At 48.2% G+C, this 24,660-nt stretch overlaps 1 protein-coding gene across 4 annotated transcripts in view; it reads right to left on the bottom strand.

Annotated features, from left to right (window-relative positions):
• Positions 1-24,660, bottom strand: part of ZNF236 (zinc finger protein 236) — a 105,137-nt gene that overhangs the window by 53,190 nt on the left and 27,287 nt on the right. For all 4 annotated transcript variants that reach the window (XM_044242793.1, XM_044242796.1, XM_044242795.1 and 1 more), the window contains exons 7-11: positions 23,375-23,518; positions 21,830-22,033; positions 20,733-20,961; positions 8,615-8,887; positions 7,223-7,426 (exon numbers count right to left, since the gene is read on the bottom strand). In XM_044242793.1, the coding sequence (XP_044098728.1) occupies positions 7,223-7,426; positions 8,615-8,887; positions 20,733-20,961; positions 21,830-22,033; positions 23,375-23,518 (1,054 nt within the window). The remainder of the gene's footprint in view (positions 1-7,222; positions 7,427-8,614; positions 8,888-20,732; positions 20,962-21,829; positions 22,034-23,374; positions 23,519-24,660) is intronic.

Here is a 24,660-nt window from a genome sequence, read left to right on the forward strand (position 1 = left end):
CTCTCTGAATACACGTGTGCACACAGACATACATCACATCATTAAAAAAGAACCTTTCTAAATTCCTCCCATGACAGAGGAAAAAGCTTTATCTTGGTACATCATTTGGGGAAATATATATTTAAATCTTAGAAGAGCTTTCATATATTGTCAATAGTAAGAAAATGCAAATACAACAAAATAAGAAAATGATGACAAACAACACAGGATATATCACATATAACATGTAAAATAAATTATGAGGTTAGACAAATGTGCTTTAAAAAAGCAAGATAAATGCTCTAATATCAATATAATTAAAACATGAATATAAACTCGGAAGATCAATTGTGACAGCCCTGAGGTTTAAAATAACACTTTCTTGGTTTCTGGCTCACTTTCAGAGAAAAGGTATTCCAAATATCTGTGCTTCACAGAATGAAAAAACAGGGACACACACACACACACACACACACACACACACACACACAGTCATCCGTAGGGAAAACAGCGACTTCTAAGAACAGGTACGTGTCAGTCTGTGACTGGGAAATTGAGGAGCAACTCCGTATCAGAATCTCTTTCCCTCAGGTCTGGTCCCCCGAGTTCTCCTGAGGAACCGGCGGCGCCGTCACTGAGGAAGCCAAAGGCAGGGAGCAGCGAGCTCCGGCTTGCGTCTGCCGACACGGTTCCCACAGTAGACTCAGCTAACATCCGTCCTCCCATACGGATACAATTAAAGGAAAAGAAAGAAGAAAGAACGAAAGAACCCATTCTCCTTGTGATGGGAAGCCTCAGGGTTCAGTCCCTTCTCAACCCTCCTGTGCGTCACACAGCTCCGCACGGCGCACCCCCAGCCCCAGCCGACCCCTTCCAACGATTCCCCTCCTCCCCTCTTCTGGCCAACACAAGTTGGACCTCTTGTTCTCGGAATTGTTTTGGTTTCTTCTTTTGAGATTCCGCATGGAAGGGAGATCATACAGCATCTGCCTGACTTGCTGCACTCAGCGGTAACACCATCAAGGTCCATCCACGTTGCCACAAATAGTAGGATTTCGTTTTGGTTTTTTTTAATGGGCAAATAATATTCCAAAATTTCTTGACCTATTGAACCACCGACAGACACTTAGGTTGTTTTTGTCTCTTGGCTACTATAAATAATTCTGCTATGAACACAGCGCTGTGGCTATCTTTCGGAGCTAGCGTTTTCATTTCCTTCGGATACAGTTCCACAAGTGGATCACACGGTAGTTCAAGTTTTAATTTTCTGAGCATCCTCTACAAGTTTTCCATTGCAGCTACACCTATTAACAATCCCACCAACAGTGTACAAGGTCTGCTTTCTCTCCACATGTACGTCAACATGTGTCATCTCTCATCTTTTTGATGAGAAAAGCTGTGAGGACACACCTCACTGCGGTTCTAATTTGCATTCCCTACAGACCAGAGGTGTTAAGCATCTTTTCGTGTACCTGTCAGCCTTTTGACAATATTCTCTGGAGAAAAGTCTATTCAGGTAGTTAATCCACTTTTTAACTTTTTTTAAATTAATGTATTTATTGTTTTTTTTTTCTTTTTTGCCATTGAGTTGCATGAGTCATTAATGTATTTTGGATATTAACACTTTGTCAGGTACCTTGATTGCAAATGATTTCCATTCCACAGGCTGTCTTCCCACATTACTGATGGTTTGTGTTGCTGTGTGCCGACTTTTTAGTCTGATGTAGTCCCACTTTTTATTTTGTTGCGTGTGCTTTAGATGTCCTATCAAAAACATCATTAACAAGACCCAGGTAAAGGAGCTTTGTTCCTATGTTTTCTTCTACATCTTTTATGGTTTCAAGTCTTACACTTAAGTCTTTAATCTACTTTGAGTTACTCTTTGTAAGTCATGTAAGGCAAGGGTCTCGTTTCAGTCTTCTGTGTGTGACTAATCAGCACTATTCACTGAAGAGACTATCTTTTCTCCATTGTGTGTTCTTGGCTCCCTTGTCAAATACTAGTTGACCATATATGCTGGGGTTTATGTCTGGGCTTTCAAACGTATTCCAGTTTGTTTTTGTGCCAGTAACGCAGACTAGCAATGAGGACAGCTTTACAGTGTAGCTTGAAATCAAGAAACATAACGTGTCCTGCTTTGTTCTTCTTTCTCATAATTTCCATGGCTATTCAGGTTCTTTATGGTTCCGTATCAATTTTAGGAGTGATTGTTTTACTTCTGTAAAAAAAAAAAAAATGGAGTCTTGACAGGATTGCACTGAACCCACAGATGGCTTTGACAGTATTGACATCGTGACACTGTTAATTCTTCCAGTCCATGAACATAGGCTACTTTTCCACTTATTTGTATCTTCTTCAACTTCTTTCATCAGTGTCTTTTAGTTTTCAGGTACAGATTTTTTACCTCCTTGGTAACTTTATTCCTAAGTATTTTACTGTTTTTGATACTATTGCTCTAATTAAGACTTCCAGCACTGGGGCGCCTGGGTGGCTCAGTGGGTAAAAGCCTCTGCCTTTGGCTCAGGTCACGATTCCATGGTCCTGGGATTGAGCCCCACATCAGGATCTCTGCTCAGCAGGGAGCCTGCTTTCCCCACCCCTCTCTCTGCCTGCCTCTCTGCCTACTAGTGATTTCTGTCAAATAAATAAATAAATATTAAAAAAAAAAAGACTTCCAGCACTATGTTGAATAGGAGTGGTGAGAATGGGCACCCTTGTCTTGTTTTGATCTTAGAGGAAAAGACGTTACCCTTCACCATCAAGTATATTGTCAGCAGTAGTCTTGTCATACACGGCCTTTATTATGTTGAGATATGTTCCTTCTTTGCCTAATTTGTTAACATTTTCTATCATGAATAGATGTAGATTTTTGTCAGATGTTTTCTCTGCATCTATTGGGATCATATAATTTTTTTCCCTTATTCTGTTAATGTAACATATCACATTGATTGATTTGCATATGTTGAACCATCCTTGCATCCCTGTGATAAATCGCAACTAATCATGGTGAATGATCCTTTTAATGTGCTGCTGAATTTGGTTTAGCAGTTTTGTATAGAGAATTTTTACATTTATGCTCATCAGGGATATTGACCTAGTTTTCTTTTCCAGTAGTGTCCTTTTCTGGTTTTGGTATGATGATAATGCTGGCCTTGTAAAATGAGTTTGGGAATGTTCCTTCCTCCTTGAATTTTCTTGGAAGCATTTGAGAAACTTGATGTTAATTCTTCTTTCATGTTTGGTAAAATTCACTAGTGAACCCATCTGGTCCTGGGCTTTTCTATGTTGGGAGACTTTTGATTATTATGAATTTGCTAAGACTTTGTTTTGTGGGCTAATATATGGTCTAATCAAGAAAATGTCTGATGTATGCTTGAGAAGAATATGTATTCTGCCGTTTTTAGGTAGAATGTTCTGTATATGCCTGCTGGGTCCGTTTGGTTTACAGTGTTGTTCAAATCTGCTGTTTCTTATTGATTCTCCACCTAAATGGTCTGTTCATTGTTGACAGTGGAGTATCCGAGTCCTCAATGACTACTGTGTTACTCTTTATTTCTCCTTTTGGCTCTTCGTTTCTGCTTTACATATTTAGGTACTCCCATGATGGATGCACGGATACCTACAACTGCTATATCTTCCTGATGTACTGACCCCATTATCATTATATAATGACCTCCTTTGTCTTTTTTCTTTTTTCACGATTTCTACTTTAGAGCCTATTCTGTCTAAAAAATAATAATAATAAACAATAAATAAGTAAATAAAGTCTATTTTGTCTGATGCAAGTATAACTTACTTCCCCCCTTTTTTGTTACCATCTGCTTGAAATGCCTTTTTCAATCCCTTCACTCTCAGACTATGTGCATCTTTTCAAAGCTAAAATGAGCCTTCTGGAGGCAGCATCACTAGGTCTTGTTTTGCTATCCTTTCAGCCACTCTGTGTCCTTTAATTTGAGGATTTAATCCATTTACATTTAAAGTAATTATTGACAGGTATGACCTTACTAATGTCATTTTGTGAATTGTTTTCTGAATCCAATGTTCCTTGTTTCTTATTCTGTTGCCTTTTTTGTGCTTTGATGCCTTTTGGAATCAGTATGTTTAAATTTCTTTATCATGCTCTTTTGTGTAATTATTATAGGATTTCCCCTTATGGTTACCACGAGGCTTAGACAGATTACCTTAAACTTATAACAACTTATTTTAAATGGATAATAACTTCAATAGAATTCATAAATTTTTCATTTTTACTTCTCCTCCCCCTCACATTTTAGGTTCTTGCTGTTATAATTTATATGTTTTTTTGCATTATGTAATAACAGAATACTATATGGTTATTTTTACTATCTTCTCTTTTTTTAAACTTTTAAATGAGAGTTGTAAGTAAAGTGCACCACTATAACCATATTGCAGAATCTAACTATGATTGCATATTTGCCATTACTGATGAGATTTATGCTACTTTCTATGTCTTTATGGTGTTAATTATTATTCTTTTACTTCCACTTGAAGAAATCCATTTAGTGTTTCTTGTAAAAAGATCTGGTGGTAATGAACTCTCTCAGCTTTTTATGATGGTAATAATGAACTCCCTCTGAATATTATGATCACCTTGACTCCAATACCTCCCCAGTCTGCACATAATTATATTTAAATTTTAGCTCTTGAGTTAGAAGAAAAAACATTTAGAGTATGAGACAGCATGTCTAGTGAAATACAATTCATAACATATAATAAATTTCACATTATTCATGTTCAGTAAAACTTACTGGTACTTGAGAAAAATAATTACTGGTGCTTGGTACCAAGACACAGTCACTACTTGAGAGTCATGGTGTGCTCTTCCACACTTCTGTGCCTGCGTGTGCAGTGGTAATGGGTGTGCAGAGGAAGTGAATTTTACTGAACACAACTCTGGTCTAGAGGTCAGAAGATCCAGATTGTTGTTCTACCTTGAGTACAAACTAGTTATATAACCTAAAAGCAATATTATAATTTGTTTTTACATCTGTACAAATGAGGAGCACAGAGAGGTTTTAGAATGACTATTTTTATGTCCTATACAGCTCTGGAAGTTTTTATGACCATATGGTACTACACCACAAAGAGTGTTCCCTTAATATGCAGACTAAATGACTTGGTACTATTGTTTTAATGCATTCTAATACTTTCCTAAGTGACAGTCTTATTCTAAATGACATGATGTGTTTTAAGTAACTAGGCTGAACTAGAACAGCTCATCTCCCAGTGAAGTCAAATAATTGCTAACTATCTATGCTAAAACTCTCTAGTCACATTTTTATCAAAATCTGCCCCCCAAAGGTTATTCAAGTCATGACCTTTCTATAGAGCCCCAAGGAGTTCAGAGTCTGAAAGAAGAGACAGACACAAATACAAATAATAATGAAGTTAAGCATGAAAATAAATGCTTGCAATATCTTGCACTCCACAATGTGAAGCCACCCCAGGAATCATTTCCCTCATGTATCTCATTCAGCCTAAACCAAGAGAGAATTCTGCTTCCACTAATTAGGTCCAAGTTTTGATTAACAAGCATCTGTGAGTCCAATAAGTGAAATGTACCCCATTTTACCCGCGGAAAACATCTGAGGTATTAGGACTGCAGTTTAACTCAATAAGGGTTTACAGACTTCAAGTCAAGAAACCCACAGGTGTTTGATTTGATTAATGGCAACCTGAAAAAAACTGGTAACTTAAAGGTAACTCTCAAACACGAAGGCTAATTCTAGGGCCGCTAAATAAACATTGAATTTGTTCTGACTTTCAGAGATGTTTCCACATTTCAGGTACAGCACAAACCAGTGAGAACCTACAGATTATAGTAAGGATTAAATACACATTAGGTAAAATGTGTCTGATGCTTTGCTTTGTGAACTACCAAAAGTGGACAAGGACATCAAAGTATTCTAACTTCCCATGGGAGCTTTAATCAGCTTCTAGGGTTTCAATAACTAACATGCTAAGAATCACAGTTCCTCAGAAGCTGAGAGGACCTCAGACATAAAATCATCAGAGAACAATACTTTGGGGAGGATGACCTTCAACTTGTTGTCTGTTCTGGAGTTTTCCACTTCTTCTACAGTCAATTTTAAGTACATTATTCTAGAAAAGGTCCACATCATCTAAATCGTCCAATGTGTTAGCTAACTGAACTACAGCTACTGCATCTAGTATGTCCCAGTATGCTTTCCCTGAACTGTAATCAAAAATTGTGTCCTGTACAACATCTACTTTTGAAAATTTTAATTTTTTTCTATCCTAGGATTTGATCAACTTTCTATTTCACGTATATTTAAAAGAGTATGTATTATAAAGTAAAAGCTATAAAATAACCCTTTTCACATGTGAACTTCCAAGTCTCTCTAGTCTCACTGTTCCATTAAGTTGATCAGAGGATCTTTCACTATACTTTAGAATTTGAATATTTCTCTTTTCTTCTAATTTTTCTTAGTTTATATACTTGATGCTATGCTCCTAAATAAAGATTCATGATTGTTGATCATCTTATTAGCAGATTGTAATTTATATTCATCTAAAATATCTCCCTTTATACCATTTAACCTTTATATTCAGTTATACATTGATGTTAATTTTGTTCATAGACTATGAACTATCTTGCCTGGGACATAATGAAATACAGATACTGCACAAAAAGAAAAGTTTTAGCACAGAATTCTATGAAATTTCTTTAATTTTGTTTAGCACTTGCGAAAATCATTTTTCAAAAGATTCTCATAAGCAGTGTTTTCTTTTTAGAAACGAGTATTTTCTTTTTCATAAAATTGTACTTTACCTTGATTATAATAACTGAGACTAAAAAAGCCTTAAAAGCTGGAAATTTTTTCTTTTCAGTTCAAAGATTAAAGCAGCCATAAAATATTAATTGGTTCCATACTGCGTAGGGATCTTAATATAAAAAGAACAAGGCACCGTGTACTTCACATAAAGAGCACTTGTCCATGCTGATAGCTCTACTGAAGGAGAATTTTTCGTCAATGAGAACTTACATGCTAATACCTTCACTTGTACACATCATTTCTTCCTTAACCAAGAACACGATTTGAGCAACAGTTCAGACAGAACTAAGATTTTCATATTGATCATGGAACATACTAGGCCATAAAGCAAAAATGCCGAACAAAAACTACATTCATACCGTGCTTAAAACTATGTAGACTGTAATAATTATATGATCATGGTACGAAGGGGGAGAGAATCTTACCTACGTCAGTTATGAGAATCGGCTCTTGCAAAGGAATGTCGGGGACTGGAACGCTGGCCTTGCCGACTCGAACCTTTGCAGGTTTACGCTGGTGTCTCATCTTTCTTAACTCCGTGTGTTTGAAGTGAGAAGCGATGTGAGTCTTCCTATGGCCTGAGGTTCGAAACTTTTTGTCACAGTGAGGACAAGCAAAAGGTCTGACCCCTAATAAAAATAAAAGTACACCACAGAATTATTTAAAGAAAACACATCTTAACCATTAATGCCAACAGGAACATCTGGTATTTTGATACTGATTTGTATATTCATCATGTCACGCTTGTAATTTCAGGGACGTTATCCATGAGAGTTACCTTCCCTTGTTTGCATACTTAGATGTCAGAAGAGCATTTTAAAGAACAATTTGTTAACTTTGCATCGTAAAACATTTCAACCTGAAATAGATAAAAAAAGATGCTCAAGTATTCAGTCCCTAAGAACACTGGGGGTGTGCAACGGCACTCTCTCGAGCCGTCGCCTGTGAACTGGGACCACAGTGTCCGCGTCAGACAGGCCGCCGGCGTCCGGCACACCCGGGTCTGCACAGCCCCGGCAGCTCTGCGCGCTCCGCAGACGAGCGGCCGACGGCGGTTGCTGCCCACCGGGAACAAAGCCGCCGCCGCTGACAGCGACAGAAACGGGCCCCATCATCAGGGCTCTCTCCTTCCCTTACAGTCTCATCGGTGAATGAAACTGGAGGCGCCTGAGAAGGGCACAGGACAAAACTCAACCCAAACAAAACATTCAAATCTCCACCCCAAGGTCAGCTCGGCCCAGGAACCCCGGGCCGTAGGGGAAGTGACGCTGGTGGGCCTGGGGCTCCCTGCAGGAGAGAAGGGGGGTAAAAAGGTTGAAAACAGACGGCTGGGTGCTGCGTGGGTCGCACAATTTCTGAATAAAGTGAATTCTGAATTCACTAGAAGAGTCAAGTTTGTGATTTGTGAATTACACCTCAATAAAACTATTACAAAATTACTGTCTAAATATGAACGTTTTCAGACCTCGATACTGATGACAAAATATCCGAACGGTAGAGCAGGTATCTGGTTCTCCCTCGCACCCAAGGCCTCCGCACCAGCCTCCCGAGGCGTCCCTTCCACAGAAAGGCCCAGCTCCCGCACGTGCACGCGAGGTGGCCCCCCAGCTCCCCACGCAGCCGTCTCCTGGCCGCACGCTCCTCCCCGCGTGGTGCTGCTCCCCGCTCCCCCTCAGAGCCGCCGGCTCCCCGTGCGGGACGCGCCGCGAGCCCGGCCTCCGGAAGGGAAGGGCAAACCCGCACGCGGGACCAGGAGCCCTCGCGGCCGCCGCCACAGTCCGCAGACCCCGTGAGCCCGCGCCCCCAGCACCCCGCACCTGTGTGCAGACGAATGTGCACTTTGAGGCTCCCCGACGTGGAGAAGCTCTTCAAGCAGTACTGGCACTTGAACGCCTTGACGCCCGTGTGCGTTTTGATGTGAGCGGTGAGGGTGCTCTTCACGGCGAAGGCCCGGAAGCACTGGGGACACTTGAAGGGCTTCTCATGGGTGTGAATGCGGATGTGGCGCACCAGGTCGCTCGGCTTCCGGAACTCCTTGGTGCAGTAGGGACACACGTGCCACCGCACGCCATTCTCCTCGCGGATGGAACCTGCAGCCAAGGGAAAATCACACACAGCCCAGCGCTGGTACCAGACACGAAGGCACCCAAATGTCCCTGCAGGGTTAGGGTCGGACAACACACCGTCCCTACGAGCAGCAACACGCTCCTTGCCACCGCAGAAGATGGATGATCGGTTATGACAAAGCTTACAACTTCCACGAGCACTGAAATTACTGAAGACTATGATTTAATCTTCAGAAAATCCGACCAGCTCCATGAGAACACTAATCACACCCTGAGAGGTCAGAGCGCTAACCGCAGGGGAACAGACACCGGCCGCGGCACAGACGCAGCCCGTTGGGAACGGGAGGAAAAGCAGATGCAAGCAGAGGACTCCACGACCAGCTCCAAGAATATGGAGAGAAGGAAGAAGCCGGAAGAAGCATTGTCGCAACCGAACCGGTGTCGTGACCAAAATGCAACACAAGTGCAAAGAATTCGGAGATGGTGGGGGCGCCTGGGCGGCTCAGTGGGTTAAAGCCTCTGCCTTCGGCTCCAGTCATGATCTCGGGGTCCTGGGATCAAGCCCCGCATCAGGCTCTCTGCTTGGCGGGGAGCCTGCTTCTCCCGGATCCTCTCCCTACCTGCCTAAATGTCATCTCTCTCTGTCAGAGAAAGAAAGAAAGAAAGAGGAGATGGGGATTTTTCATGCTGCAAAAAGGTACTTGTAACTAGGAATGACAAAGAAACAGTATGTATGACACATATGAGTTTGTGATTAAATATAAAAGACTCTTGTAACTTTAAGTATTATTTGTTTAAAGATTTTATTTTTTATTTATTTGACAGACAGAGATCACAAGTAGGCAGAGAGGCAGGCAAAGAGAGAGGAGGAAGCAGGCTCCCTGCCAAGCAGAGAGCCTGATGCGGGGCTCTATCCCAAGACCCTGGGATCAGGACCTGAGCCGAAGGCAGAGGCTTTAACCCACTGAGCCACCCAGGTGCCCCTAAAATTTAACATCTAGACTTAACTTTTAAAAAACTGTCTAAAAACAGGAGAAGCTAAATAAACGTATCTCAGTACAACATCTGACTTAATAGGAAAACAGGAAAGTGAATCCTATTATAGCCAAGAAAAAGTCCACTTTCCCTGCCATGAATTTACTGTGTTCTAGTGATACACACCAATGAAATTAGGTAAGATATGGAAATATGCAGTATAAACTATAAGAAAAAGGTAAAATTATTATTTACAAATGATACAATTATATGCCTTAAAAAACCTGAAACTAAGAAATAGGCCCACGTTTTAATACCTGGAAATCAACATCATTCCCAGCCAACAAAATCCGAAAGAAAATTTTAAATTACTACTAAAATATGAAAAAAATACAAAGAAAAGATCTGAATAAATGGAAAAACACATTCCATTCTTTGGGATAAAGATGAAAAGTTACGGACATCAATTTTCACTGGTTAAATCACATACACATATACAAATGCCAATAGGAATTTTTTAATAACTAGAGTTCTGGAACTTTGGAAGACAAATGTAAAGTACACGTGAAAAGGTAAGCATGTGAAAATCGTCAAAACTACACTTTGAAAATGGCGTAAGTGGGGACAACGAGGCGTGCTAGCTACGAGGGCACCCGACAGAGGTACCAGAACACGCGCATACAGACAGACCCGTGCCCAGAACACAGCGCAGACAAGACGCGCACAGGGCCTGCGGGCGTAACGAACGGCACGGTGTCACGGTGTGTGGACAGCAGGTGTCTGCCTGGGAACCAAAAATACAACCGAGTCAAAGATTTCGTTTAAAATACGAAGGTCGGAAAGTGCTAGATAAAAGAGGTTCTTTCCCATGGCGTCGGCATCAAACTCTATTACACAAGTCCAAAATCCATGACAAATTTGGCTATGGAAAAACAAAACATCTCTCCCTTTTAACTCAAAAAGACAAATAAGAAGAGAATGTACGCTCTCAAAACCCTGTCGTCCCTAATCCATTACAGCAAATCAAAGTCTGGAGTCGGCCGGCTAACAGAAAACGCAGGGCACTACTAACGTGAAAAGCTACTCAACCTCTGACTCTTCACAGGAGAAATGAAATTAAAACCACAGCAAGAAACCATTCTGAACCCGCCGATGCGGAGAAAGGACCTCCAGATTTGGATAACAACCCGTTCGAAAGGCTACAAGCAAACAGGTACCCTCCCCCTTGCCCTACTGTCGTTCGGAGAACAAACAGACACAGTTGCACAGAAGGAAAATCAGCAATATCGACCACAATTTTTCAAATACTCACAGATTTCTTTTCCATTGTTATCAGGCATGTGAGTGACACAGACAATGAAGTCTGAATAAGTCCCGTGGGTGGCTCGGTTTTATTGCCGTCCTGTTGGGGACCGTTCCGTGAGCCCCGGACAGTGAGGCACACTGACATTCGTAGAGTCGAAGGATTTGTATCAGTTTATTATCGTTTGTATTAGCAAAGCCTGCAAACAACCTAAATAATGACTTACCCATGAAAGGGAACAATCCCTAGACATTTAGTAAAATAAGGTATCACGTGGAAAAAAAAGTAAACTGCAGAAAAGATGTACATACAGAGTCTGCCCGCAGCCTGCTAAAACCCGGTGTAATGCACAGAATAATCGCCCTCGCTGGTTTAACAAACGCAGACAACCCCGCGGCCTCGCAGGCCCTGGAGAGGGGCCCGTGGAGGACAAGGACGAAGAGGGGCCACTCCCTGTACACTGTTTTAGATCTTCTGAATGATGTGCCGTGAGCCCGTCTCCTCCACTGAAAACAGTAATTTTAAGGCGTCTGTCGTCCTTTGGCAGTCGGTGACCATGAGTCAGGGGCTGTCCCACGCGGCTCCTGCCCCTCGGTTCTCTCCCACTCATCCGGGCATTGCCCCGTTTCAAAGATGACAAAGCCGACATTGTATTTTGTTCAAGTATTTTTTTTAAGTCCTCTCTATACCCAAAGTGGGGCTCAAACTCATCATCCAAAGGTCAAGAGTTGCAGGTTTTACTGCCTGAGCCCACCAAGAGCCCCCAAAGCTGACACTGTCAAGGTCAGCTGACTTGCCCAAGGTCAGGTGCCAGTCAGTGGAAAAGTCCAGGCACATACAGAAATCTCCAGTCTGAGAATTGTTTTCTCAGAAACCCTGTCCTCCGGCCCCGCTCCAAGGAGAGCATCCACCGCACGCCCTGTGTCACTGCGGGCCTGCTCCTGCTCCTGCCCCGCGGGGACCCAGGACACAGAGCTCCACCTGTGCGGGGCCGGGACCTGCGCTCGTGGACGGGGCAGAGACCGTGCAGATTCGTCCCGGGGGCGGGAACACGGGAGAACGCCTGCCTTCGAGGGGGCTGGCTGGGCGGGAAGGGGGCGCACCTCCTCTCGGGGCTGGGTCTGAGCGCCACATCAGGTGAAGAGATTACGTAAGAATAAATAAATAAATAAATAAATCTTAACCCAAAAAACGTCTGCACTGGAAAGAAGCAGGACCTAGACGGAAGTACTTTTACCAGGCAAAGAAGCAAAAGCCAGGTAGGACGTTCCAGGAGCTTCAAGTTCCCGGTGGCCAGAGCGGGAGGCGGCAGGTGGGGTCAGCAGGACGCGGAGCTGGGGACGGGCGGGGACGATGCCGGAGAACCTTCATGCCGCGACGGCTGTGCCACCGGAGGAGAACGGGGACACTGACCACGATTCTCCAAATACGCACAGATTTTTTTTCCTCTGTTACCAAGCACACGAGTGACAGAAGTAATGAAATTCGAGGAGGACCCGTGGGTGTGTCCTCCTCACTCTTTAGTCAACTCCACGCAAGGGCAGCTCCTGGGGATGCATCCAGTTCCATCTGCAGCGCCCGCTGTGGCCGTGGTGGGAAACACGGATGACAAGGGCACAGGGACCTTGCAGGCGGGAGGCAGGACCGAGAGCACAGGAAAACGCCTGCTGAGCAGTCAGTGGGACCAGAGGGGCCCCCCGTACTCAGAGAAGCCCGAGTTCAACAGTGGGGATGGACAGACGGGCCCTCCTGGGGCCACATCCACATGTTGGCTCGGACCCCAGACACAGGGGCCTGGCTGCTCTCCGGCAACTACAGATCTCCAGGAGCCGCAGGTGCATACGAAGGCTCCCGCCCTGGGACGGAAGACGGGCCCAGAAGGTCACTCTGCTTTCAAGCAGCAAAACACCAAGTTAAATGCCCGTCCTCAGACCGAACTGTTGTTCAGCGGCAGCCACTGGGGAGACGCGCACATCCTGGGGGTCGGGTGCAGACGACAGAGCTCCAGAGCCCGCCCTGCGAACGCGGTAAAGCGGCCACGTGTCCCTCACTCTCGTCACCGAGTACTGCACGAGGCGGCCGAGTCCTCAGCGGCTGGGGCCCGACGCAGCACACGCAGGGGAGGCTGCGGGATGCCGGAACCGGCTCGCCGCGGAACCCCACGCACTGGTGGCATCGAGCCGCCGTGTCTTACAAACGCGTCAGGGCGCGCGGCAGTGACAGGTCAGCGCCCTCGAGTGGGTGGGCAAAGGTCCCTCGCGCGGCCAGCGACAGACTCCGTGGGCCACCGGCCAGCAGACTGGCCCAGGAAGAGCCGTGCGGCCACACCCTCGGCACGGCTCACGAACGAGGAGGCTGTGGACAAAATGAGCCTCGTGAACAGTCGCTCCCAGTGCCTGGCCTCTCGCACCGATCGGACAGTCGCCTGGCCTCTCGGCACCGATCGGGGGCTGCCACTGACCCCCCGGCTAGACTCTCGGCCGGAACCGGGAGGGGGCGGCGGGGCCGGGCTGGACTCCGTGAGGCGCGGGGAGATGGGGCTGGTGCCGGGCGAGGCTCCGACTCATGACAGCGACGGCGTCTTCTCCAACCCAGCCAGGTTTCCTCAGGTCCCTTCACATCTGGAAGCTGCCCACAGCGCGCGGGGCGGCAGACGCTGACAGAGGCCGCGGCACCAGATGCGACGCAGAACTCGGAGCCTGGAAACGAGGCTGGAGATGAAGCCACGTCTGGAGGCGACAGCCAGCGCCAGTGCCGGGCACGGCCAGCCTCCCCAACGCCCACGTGGTCTGTAGCAGAGCCGAAAGCGGGGCTGGGGGTGGAAGTCGGGCGGCATAAACCTGTCCTCCGGGGCTCCTCCAGCGGCCAGAGCTGTCCCGGCATGGCCGCGCCCCCTCTCCCACGGCGCTTCCCCAGCCCGCGCTCTGCGCGCAGGACGGGCGATCGGTAGGGGCAGGTTAGAGCTCGGCCGAGTCGGGGCTCTTCGAAACCGCGGCTGGATGCGGAGGCTTCCGCTCTGGAACCCGGCACACCCGTACGGGCCGACGGCCGGGCTGGGTCACCGGCGTCTGGGGCATCCGGTGCCGAAGTACAAGCAGACCCGCCTACCTGCTTCCCAAACTCGTCGAACCTCCCGACAAACAGAGGAACCTTCTCCCTGAGGATATTCTGAACGGAATGCGGGATTCGTCGGAGCGCTGAGCACCGGAGAACGGAGACCGGTCCCCACGAAGCAGCTACGACCGCTCCCGAGCTCGGGAGAGAGCCGGAACGGAACGCCGCTGCCGCCGGGGCTCACGCAGCAGAGAGCAGGCCTTCGGGGCGCCATCGCCTGGCTGCGGCTCACGGAGAAGCGTCAGATTCCTCCGAAGACCCGAGCTGGCCGAGAGGAGGAGGGGCGCGCGTCGCCAGCAGCGGAGGCCGGGCTCCTGGACGGGCCGGTGGGGCCCGCAGAGCTTCCCACAGCAGAATGAGAACGCCGCGGCGGTCCCGAAGGCTACCCGGCCGGCTCGCGGACACTCGTGCCGGTTCTCGCTGTCCCCTCCGAAGGGACACTCGGAAGGGGTCTCCCGCCTCCCTGCGTCCCTAATCACTTGCCCAGAGGAAGACGCTCTCTGGCCGCAAACACCTCCAAGCACTCGCTCCAAGACCGACGCGGAAGACTTCCAGGAGTTCATGCTTCCATCCACGCACAGATCACAGGCAAAGTAAGACACGGGTCTCCTTGTTTATACCACGGGTCAGGCCTCTGCTTCAAGCGATTCCGGAAGCGCGGCTCTGGAAGAAGCGGCCCGTCTGCGGCTTCGGGGAGGAGTCACTCCGCCTTCCCGCGGCGGTGGGATGCGCCCCGTCGCAGCAAGCAAGGTGCACGTTACCAAGGAACGGTCCGATTTCCAGACCACACCCCGCAGAGGACACGTTCTCTCACCCTCTGGAAGCTGGTACAGCCCCTGCGAGGCGAAGACGGACCAGCGGGCCGGCTGATTTTGTTCCGCGTGGCTCCCAGCACCTGCAGAGCGCGCCTCTGAGTGGAAAGACGCGCTCCTTCGGGCTCCACCCGCGGCTGCCGCCAGCCTGGAAGGGGGCCCAACGCGCTGGGTCTTCAACAAGAACACCTACCCTCCCAGGGAGCTGCAGAAATTACTTAGAAGTTTTGGAAGCACTCCAGAAGCCTGACGCTGAAGTTCTTGAAAATGATTCAAGGTGTCCCTCCAGAGAGCTAGGCCGTCTCAGCTGCTCTCCCCGTGCCCGCCAGGGAGCTCAGTTAATGACGGATAAACAAGGAACTTTACTGTGCCATTCACACCCAGCTTTCAACACTGCTTTGGGCTTCCTGCAGGACACGCATGATGACTTTTCTGTAAAACAGGTGTGTTTCTCCCTAAATACAGCAAGTGACAGCAAGAGAAGTCACTTACACGCCAACTCAAACCGTTACACAGAACAATGCTGTACAAGTGTGAGGGGAGTACAGTAACCAAGTCATGTTTTCCAGATAGTATTTCACGTTTTAACACCTGTGTACATTCTATAAAAAGAGGACGGTTTTATAATTTAACTGATTTAAAAGTAAGTACTGAAATTATTCATTTTTCAATGAAAAAGTATATTTTATTAAGTAAAATTGAAAAAAAGAATATTGGCCAAGGAAATTTAAAAATGTGTCTTAAAGAAAAAATAAAGGGAAAAAGACAGGGAGAGGGAAGGGGAAGAGAGAAAAGCCAGAGCAACATGGAGGCCCGGACGGAAGACACGGCGTGCTCCCCATTAATCCATCAATCACCGTGATTTACCCCCTCAGAGGTTAAAAGAGAAAAACATATGATCATAGCAAAAGAGAAAGAAAAGGCATTTGATAATACTGAACATGAGGAAGAAAACAAACAGCCTAAATAAACCAGCGAGGGAAGACAGCCTCCCAAATCCAAGAGCTTCTGTGAAAAGCCAAGAGTAACGTGTTTCCACTGTGCTCCCCGAGTCGGGACGGCAGCGGACCAGTCTCCACAGCACAGGCAGAGGTCCACACCAATGTGCCAAGAAGAGGAAAAATGTCACTATTCATACACAATCTAGCATCTACGTGGAAAAGCCAATGTCATCTCCAAACAGCTACAATTAACAACAGAAATTCAAGGGCTGCTGGATTCATGACCAATCTACGAAGTCAACCGTCTTCCTATACACCTACAGCAAACAAAACCTGCAACATACAAGGAGTTTACAGAGACAAAAAGATAAGATAAAAGAGTAAGTCTGAGAAGACTTGCAAGAGCTTTACGTAACAAGAGACACCAGCAGGAAGAGAAATATGGTCATGGACATAGAAACGCCCTATTTTACAGAAACCAACTTTGTCTAACCAAGACCAAGATAATCTGAAAGAGAAAGAAAACTAAAGACCCACCCTGCTGATTTCAAGAGGTATGTTAAATAACGGAGACAGTGCATGGGTATCCGCACAGACAGGCCAGTGGGCACAATTACAAACCCGGGGCTTAGCCACACACAGAGACAGAAACCAGATCTCCACAAACCTGGGATTACGTATCAGAGACACAGACTTCCCACAACGTGCTGCCAGATGACTAGTTACCACCCAGGGGTAAATAAGATTCCAATCCCACCTCTTATGCATAAAAATGAAGTCCAAATAAACTAATGAACTGGATGTAAAGCCAAAGTTCTAATACTTGTGTTAGAACATATGGGAGAATTCAGGGGCGCCTGGAGGGCTCAGTTGTGTAAGCGTCTGACTCTTGATCTCAGCTCAGGTCTTGATCTCAGGGTCGTGAGTTCAAGTCCGTCACTTACTTAAAAAAAGAAAACAAATAGGGGGAATTCAATGTGGGTAAAGGAAAAACTTCTTACATGAAACATAGAACACACAAACTATAAGGAGAAAGTCTGAAGGAAGAGAACAGAAGGCAAGCAGGGCACAGCACAATCATGAAATTATGTTCTGAATCATCAAGAAAAGGCTAAGTTACGTAGATTGTGCTCTAGTCTAAGAAGATAAAATCATCCTGACCTTTAGAAAGATTTTCACACAAAACACTTATACCATCAAGACAACTGCACTGAAGTAAAAGTCTCCACTTATCTATTCATCAAATGACATCTTAACTGGAGTGGAAAGAGAAGCTACTTCTGGAAAAGGTATTTGAAACACACAAATTAACAAAGAAGATCCAGACCGTATACAGAAGCTCAACACATCAGTCAAGAAAAGACAGGATCTCTGTGGAGACAGTACGTGACCCTCCAGGACCCTCCTAAAGGCTCAGACAGGTGACAGGAGCCCCTGGGTTGTGCTCTGGGGCCCTGCGCGGTGGAGTTCCGTATGTGTGTGACTACAACCAAACACACCCTTACCATTCCATTTGCAGAAAATGGTAGTGATATATCAACCGTATTTAATACCAGGAGTGTGTAAAACAATTGTTAATACAGAAAAACACACAAAACGAAACCGTCAGAACGGCCCTTGGAGCGGAACGCGCTCCGCCGCGCGTCTCTCACTGAACACTCCTGCGCTTCCCTCCATTCCCAGGAAAACTGGACTCTCCCCCTTCCAACAGCAGAGTTCTCACTCTCTCACTGTGGCCCGCGATCTCTCCTACCTCGAAACTCAGGGCACATCTTCCACTAACAATAGGCCTCAGTGGCCCCTCACTGCCGTCTCTGCCGTGCCTTGCCCGCGGGCGGACCGCTGGCACCTCAGAGCTGGCGTCTTCCGAGCACTTCATACCCGCACTGCATTATATTTAGTACGAATGGGGACTCAGCTTCAAGCCACGTTACCATTAAAAAAAATTAAAGGTCTTAAGTAAAAATAATATGTATATTTAATTATAAATGACAAATAATTCAAAACAAAACCTAAAGAAAATCTCGTAAACTCTGAATATTGTACTATCAAAGAATTATACACAATGAGCTAAATCATGGAATTTTCAAAACTAACCCAACTACGCTCACACGAATGAGTCTTTTTACAGTTTTCTATACTGTATTATACAAAAGCATAATACAAAATAACAAGTAATTTAGCTGAACTATGAATACAGAAACTCTTTATTCGTAACACACATCCTCCAAAGAGAAAGAAAGCAGGACTGAAAGGAAAGTATCTGGCTCTTGAATTATTCAAAGCAGACCTAAAAATCCCAGAGTGTTCATGCACGTTAGTTTTAGAAAAAGTACAATGTTTGCTAAGGTTCTTACCAAGAATGACTTTATACTCAATTCTTTGGCAGTGATTAAGGTCATGACTGACCAGAGCCCCAAAAATGTCCAGGTCACCCACAGCAGAGTCAGAAAGCAGGAGCAGGGCAGGTACAGAGACCTGGAGCCCACACTTGAGGGGCAGTGAGCACCGCTTCCAAGGCCACTGACCGGAAGGCCCACGCGCCGCAGTGGGCCACAAGGATGCCGGCCTCTCACGGCAGGACGGGAGCTACGTTTGGGCTACGTTTTCCCCATCACAGTCTGGTCTAAGAAGGTAAAATCTCTGTGGTCTGAATAAAGATTTCCACACAGAACAGCTATACCACTGTCACCCTTAAAGGAGGAAGTCACCAGCTTTCCACACCTTTCTTTGTGATTTCAAAGAGCCAATATTTCATCACAATAAATTTCGAACTTTGTTTAGTTTTAAAGATGATCTATATGTCCTAAATTATATGGAAAATATAAAAGCGTTTGTTAAATTTTGAATGCATGCGGAAAATACCTCTTGAAATAAGAAACCGAAGTCTACTAAAAACCCTCCCTTTCACTGAACTATGTCAGCCGAGTAGGGACGGCGCCAGCGGCAAGGGGCGCACAAGCGGGGACACGCAATCAAGGGGAATCAGAAGCCACTCCGAAGAGGCTGTGCTCACGGTCTCCTCGGGGTACCCGACAGCCCTCAGCCTCCCTTGCATGGCGAGTTCCAGAAACAGTCCCTACATAAATGTGTCCAGCTCCCTGAGAAGTTTTCATCAGAAGAAACCTCTTTCTATAGAAACGCGGCCCCAGGAACCCTCTCGTGAGGGATCACGGAGAGAAAACGCAGGCTCTGAACTCGTCCTGGAGACCGCACCAGATCTGGAAGCCGGCAGAGCTGCATAGATGAGCTCAGTAGCGTGTGGTGTGTCTCACGGACTCAGGCGGCTCCGAGACGAACGGCCGTGACCTCTGGACACTCTGCAGGCAGAGCGCGCCCCAGGCAAAGCCCGCGTTGCGTGGACGGTAACCCCACTCCGAACCCCACACCTAACGCTCAGGACGGAGCGCGCCGTCCTCCACTCGGGGGCCCCTGCTGCTCGGGATTCCGCGGAAGTCAGGTCCCGCCTCCCGCCTGGAGAAGCCTGAGCCACCGACAGCGGGGTTGGAGCACCTTCGAGGGTTCGAGCCCAGTGACTAGGGCCGCAGCCACGCGCTCCCCAGGCTGGAAATCCCCACGCACTTACTGGGCGCACGTGAAGCAGGTAAGCTCTTGGCCAGAAGGCTTCAGAGAGTGAACAGACACATGTGGGAGGGGTGCCCTTCCCCTTCCTTCCTCTCTGGACACCAGGAACAACCAGAGGATAAACTGCTTCAATCCCATCCCGTGCTTCAATCCCATCCCCCCGTGCTTCCCCTGGGACGAGGGGCAGATGGAGGGGACACGGGGGGCAGAACTGCCATGGTCTGTGGTGGAGACAAGGGCCTCACAGCCACGTCAGCACTGCACTCAGGAGTGTCGCGGCGATGGCAGTGGGTCATTCCGTGCCTCGCAGCCAGACGGCACTCGCTCCCCAAGACCGGGGGGGAAGCAGAACGGCCAGTCACTGGGAAGACACTTCCAGAGGACACTGTTGCCCAGAAGACAGAAGCCGATCGCATTCCCTGTGTGGGAGCCGCACGCGTCACCCCCGGGGGAGCCAGAGACAAAGAGACTGTATCCAGGCAGACAGCGGTCCAGGCGGAGGACTGCGGGGCAGAAACACTGCGAGTCTGCGAGCGCCGAGAGCAGAAAGGACAGGCCCGAGTGTCCTCTAAGTGCTGCCCTCAGAGGCCACCAGAGCTCTCCGAGACAGCGGGAGGAAGGGGAGGAAGAAGACCCTCCCGGCAGCAAGCCCGTGGGAAGGATGGCCCTGGAGGCGCGTGCCTGTCCGGACAGCGTGGGGACCCGGCCACACGAAGACGTCAGCTTGCACCCCGAAGTCCAGGGCAGGCCTGGCCGTGCACCCGGGCCAGGTTACTGGGAGCTCACAGACACCATGGAGCCAGAGGGGAGCGATGAGGGGAAACGGCCGAGGGTCTGGCCCAGGAGCCATGCTTACAAGTCAGGAGACGGCAGTGCGGTGGCAAAGCAGGGGACAAAAGTGGCCAGAACGCAGCTGCGGGAAGGAGCAGCCAAGATGACCCAGGAGTAAGCCTGGGGAACCGTCAGGAAAAGACGCGGCTCACAGGGGAAAGGCAGCCCAAAGTCTGCAACTGCTGAGGTTTTCAATATCAAACAAATACGTCGATACTACCAGAACAGTCACCGACCTATCACCTGCGAAAGAAGAAATAAGCAACCCCGCCCCCCAACGTCTAACCCTTAAAGCACATTCACATTACCAGGTAGGAACGGGGATTTCTTCTTTATGATTTTTTTTTCTTTTTTATCCAACTTCTCTGGGCTTTCTTGCTCTTTTTCCTGCTCTGCATCTGTGGGATGGGTCTGCTCACTGGAAGGGTGAGCAGCATCCAGACTTGGCGCCGGCGCGGACGGCGTCCTGGCGTGGCTGCTGTCGTGCGCGTGCGCGGCAGCTGGAATTGAAGACAGCCCACTGTTTTCTAAGGCTTGCTGAGACAGAACAGAACTAACAGGTTAGCAGGTGGGAGGCCCGGTGCGGCCGGCCGAAATCAATTACAAAGACGCAACAAGGCTCTGCCCGGGGTTCTAACTCCGCCCTGCCGGCTGCACGACTCTGCCCCGCCGACCGCCAATGCCAGGCTACACTTGTGCCTCTGGAGACTGACAGCTCACTTCCACCCAAAATACAGTATGGTAACGAAAAGGGATTGGAATTAATTAATTTGACATTTAGAAATCTGACCTTAGACCTCTTTGGTTATCTCTAAACTGATCTGGAATCACTGCGTTAAATTCCAGTGGCTTCAACCACCCTGAAGACCTCGGCTGCCATGCATCCCGAGGCTCCTTACACCAACTTGTTACCCCAAAGGCACAGGGAGGCGACAGGTTAGTTTTTACAACTGGTCACTAACCAGGGAGGAGAAGGCAGGCCGGCTCTGTCTGCAAATGAAAGAGCTGAGGCTAAAGCTGGACCAGCAGAGCAAACTCAGAAAAGCCTGCTCTGCCCGTCTCCTTCTCCTCCTCTCCCACGTGGACGCGGCCGTTCGCACGCTGCTAAGAGAGGCGGACCGGCTCGCTCCAATACTGACAGGAGATACAAGAAGTTCTGAAAAGCCTGTTCTTTTCAACTAAATCACTTGGAGAGAAAATTACGGTTTAAACTGTTTTTTAGATGTATAGATTAACTGTTCAGAATCCTGCACTGTCCATGACCATATTTTGTTCGAAAGGAACGTTTTCAATTGGGACGTGTATTTAAGGACGATTCCTTTCCTTGGACAAGTCCTGCCTATTCATTTTCCAGGAACGATACCCAGGCTCGGGCACGGACCAAGAGTGGGAAGGTGCGCCTCACCTGCAGGATGTCCTGGTTGATGCCCACGGTGATGCTGAGCTGCTGGCCGGGCTGCGGGGGCTGGCTGGACTCCGCCGGCCCCGGCTCTGAGAGCTCCAGCAGCTGCTGGATGACGTCGGTCACGGCCTGGGAGTTCTGCTGGCTCGACGCAGACGTCACGTGGACTTCCGTCTGCTGGAGAGGTAACGTCTGAAACAGCGTGGCCTGAAACACAGCGACATGGTCATTGAAAATGTAAGAAGTACATTAATTTGTACTTCAATTTAAAAGAACAAAAACAGAAAGAAAGGAATAGGCTCGTCTTCCTTATGACCATTAAAATCTAACAATATCCCAAACGCAGATTTTAAATAAAATGCCTCACTGAATTTTACACAAAGCACAATATGGGTTCTTAAAGGAACGTATTGAATGAACTGTCCCCTACATGTCTCAGAGGTTTCCTGAGTGACAGGAGAGACGATCAGCTCAACGTGGGGGTGCGAGCTCACAGGCCTCACCTTCCCACCCGTCCAGTAAAACACAGAAACAAAAGGATCACAAAATAAGAGAGAAACCCCTGTGGCCAACATAATCCAGGAACCTTGGAAAACAGAGGCCCTGGTAGCATCAAAGCTCGGGAAAGCCAGAGCCAAGAGCTTCAAGGAGAGAAGCGCTCGGACCGCCCAGACACCCGGGTCTGCAGCGCCAGTCGGAGAGACGGTGCGGGTCGGAGCCAGCACGGTGCGGCGCTCGCAGGTGGACACCGTACCCACCGCCGGGGCGGATCTACGGCACGGGGCCTCCCGCTCCGGAGTAAGGTGAGGAGCGGCATGGAGCTGTCGGGAGGAAGGAGAACACAAGCCGTAAACGCGAATGTGGTGCTGGAGACTGAACACCAGCTTCCGCGCCGGGGGGAGGCAGGTGCCGACGACAGCAGCCACCCGCCAGCCAGCCACGGGCGCGGGCTAACGCGGCGTCCGCTCTCCGCGCCGGGACGCGGGCCTCCCTGCCGGCTGCGAGGGGCCGACAGCGAACAGACAAGGCCGCGCCCGAGGCTCCCACCAGAGCCTGAACGCAAGCGTGGCGGTGTGTGTCGCACAGTTTTACACAGTGCAGTTTCCCAAAAGGGCACAGCCTCAGGAAAACATTCCTACTGTCCCCTCAGACGTGGAAAATATTATTTTTTTAAGAAATGTTATTTTGAAAGGATAACTGGTTCTTAAGTCATCCCACAGGAATAATGGTGATCCCACGGGAGTCGTCAACAGCACCGCAGGCAGCGCAGTCTCCTCAATTAGTCATTGCATTTTGGGTGATTTTCACTGGCTCGATGACGGTCCATGCATCAGGACCAGCTGATACGATTCGGAAGTTTAAAAAGATCAATTCTCCTTCGCTCATTAAAAAAACAAGAAAGTCCCTTACTTCCTCCTTTCACCCTAAAGAAACTGTTCACAGCACCTCTGTGGTGCTACATAGTCTAAGGAATATTCCTCCTGAAAGGTCACGACCAAGATGACCGACCCGGCGGCAGGGGCCCCGCGCGGCACTGGCCAGACGCACCGTTAGCACGTGAGCCGTCTCTGCGGGGCCCGTGGGGTTCTGCGTCCCGCCCACGTGCATCTTGCTGATGTGGGTGTTCAAGCTCCCGAGGCTTTTAAACACACAACTGCACTCGGTACAGTTATACGTGGGGCCATTCTTGACCTTAAAGGACAAAAGAGAAAAAAACATGTTTTATAATTAACCTTTAGACAAAAATACTTAGATTAGAGCCAATCCTCAGTTAGTTACGGTCCATGATAAGCAGCACAAACAACGTAACCATGTAACATTACTTCTTTCAAACCAGACCCTAACCCTAACCCTCCAAAATCAGGACCCAAGTCCTCACCCGCCTTGCCAGTGTGAAGTCAGTGGAAATTTCAGTCTTTTCTATAAATTAGAACGGGTTCGGAAGAAGACACAGGTTACAGTTGTTGTAATTTGGTGACGGTAAGATGCCTGACTCAGGTTCGCAGTTTCTCAGCGGTGCGCCCCGCGCGACCCGGTGTGAGCAGCCGAGCCGTCTAAGTCTCGGCGCTACGAGCCGTGCCGGGCCGTGCCGCGGGAGCGCTCCTTGCGGCTCCAGGGCTCCGCACCGGCAACTACGTTGTACAACTACGGTGAAGCCAACACGGGACCCTAGAGAGGACGGAAATGAAGCGGCGCCTCCGGGCACCCAGAAAACATCTGAATGACTCTGCCGTGATTCCAGCCAGGACTAGTTGTTCTTATAACGATGCAGGCCGGCTCGACAGCGGACTGGACTTCCCAAACAAGGATGTTCTGTTCCTTTTCCAGCACCTTGTCAAGAACCCAATTTAAGGCTTCAGGTTCATCACAGGACTGGACAACATTTACAAACCAGTCCTTAGAGATCATTGCTAGAACACGGCCACCTGCCCACCACAGGTCCCAGGGGCTCTCAGGCCGGGAGCCGGGTGAGTGCCCACACTCTTGGAGGGGTGTCCTGGCCTCAGGAGCACGGGGGGGCATCTCACAGGGTGGGGGGCCCAGGGAGGTCTCTTTGGGTGCCGCCCAAGTAAACGGCCCTCCCGAAGCCATCATCTGCGCACAGAGGCAGCTCCCCCAGAGTAACGGGCAGAGGCCACATCTACTCTCCTGAGCTCAAAAGGAAGCCACGGTCCACATTCTCACTGCCTCCCCATGGGTCTGGCTCTTAGAATAGAAAACGAAAAGTAACCCACTGCGTACGGAAGCTGAATACGTTTACAAACTGTGAAGGGTGTGGGGTTTCTTTTATTTCAGTGATACTGAGGGCATGAAGGGAAAAATTAAAAGATACA

Source organism: Neovison vison, chromosome 3 (genome assembly GCF_020171115.1).
Source record: "Neovison vison isolate M4711 chromosome 3, ASM_NN_V1, whole genome shotgun sequence".
Taxonomy (NCBI): Eukaryota; Metazoa; Chordata; class Mammalia; order Carnivora; family Mustelidae; genus Neogale; species Neogale vison.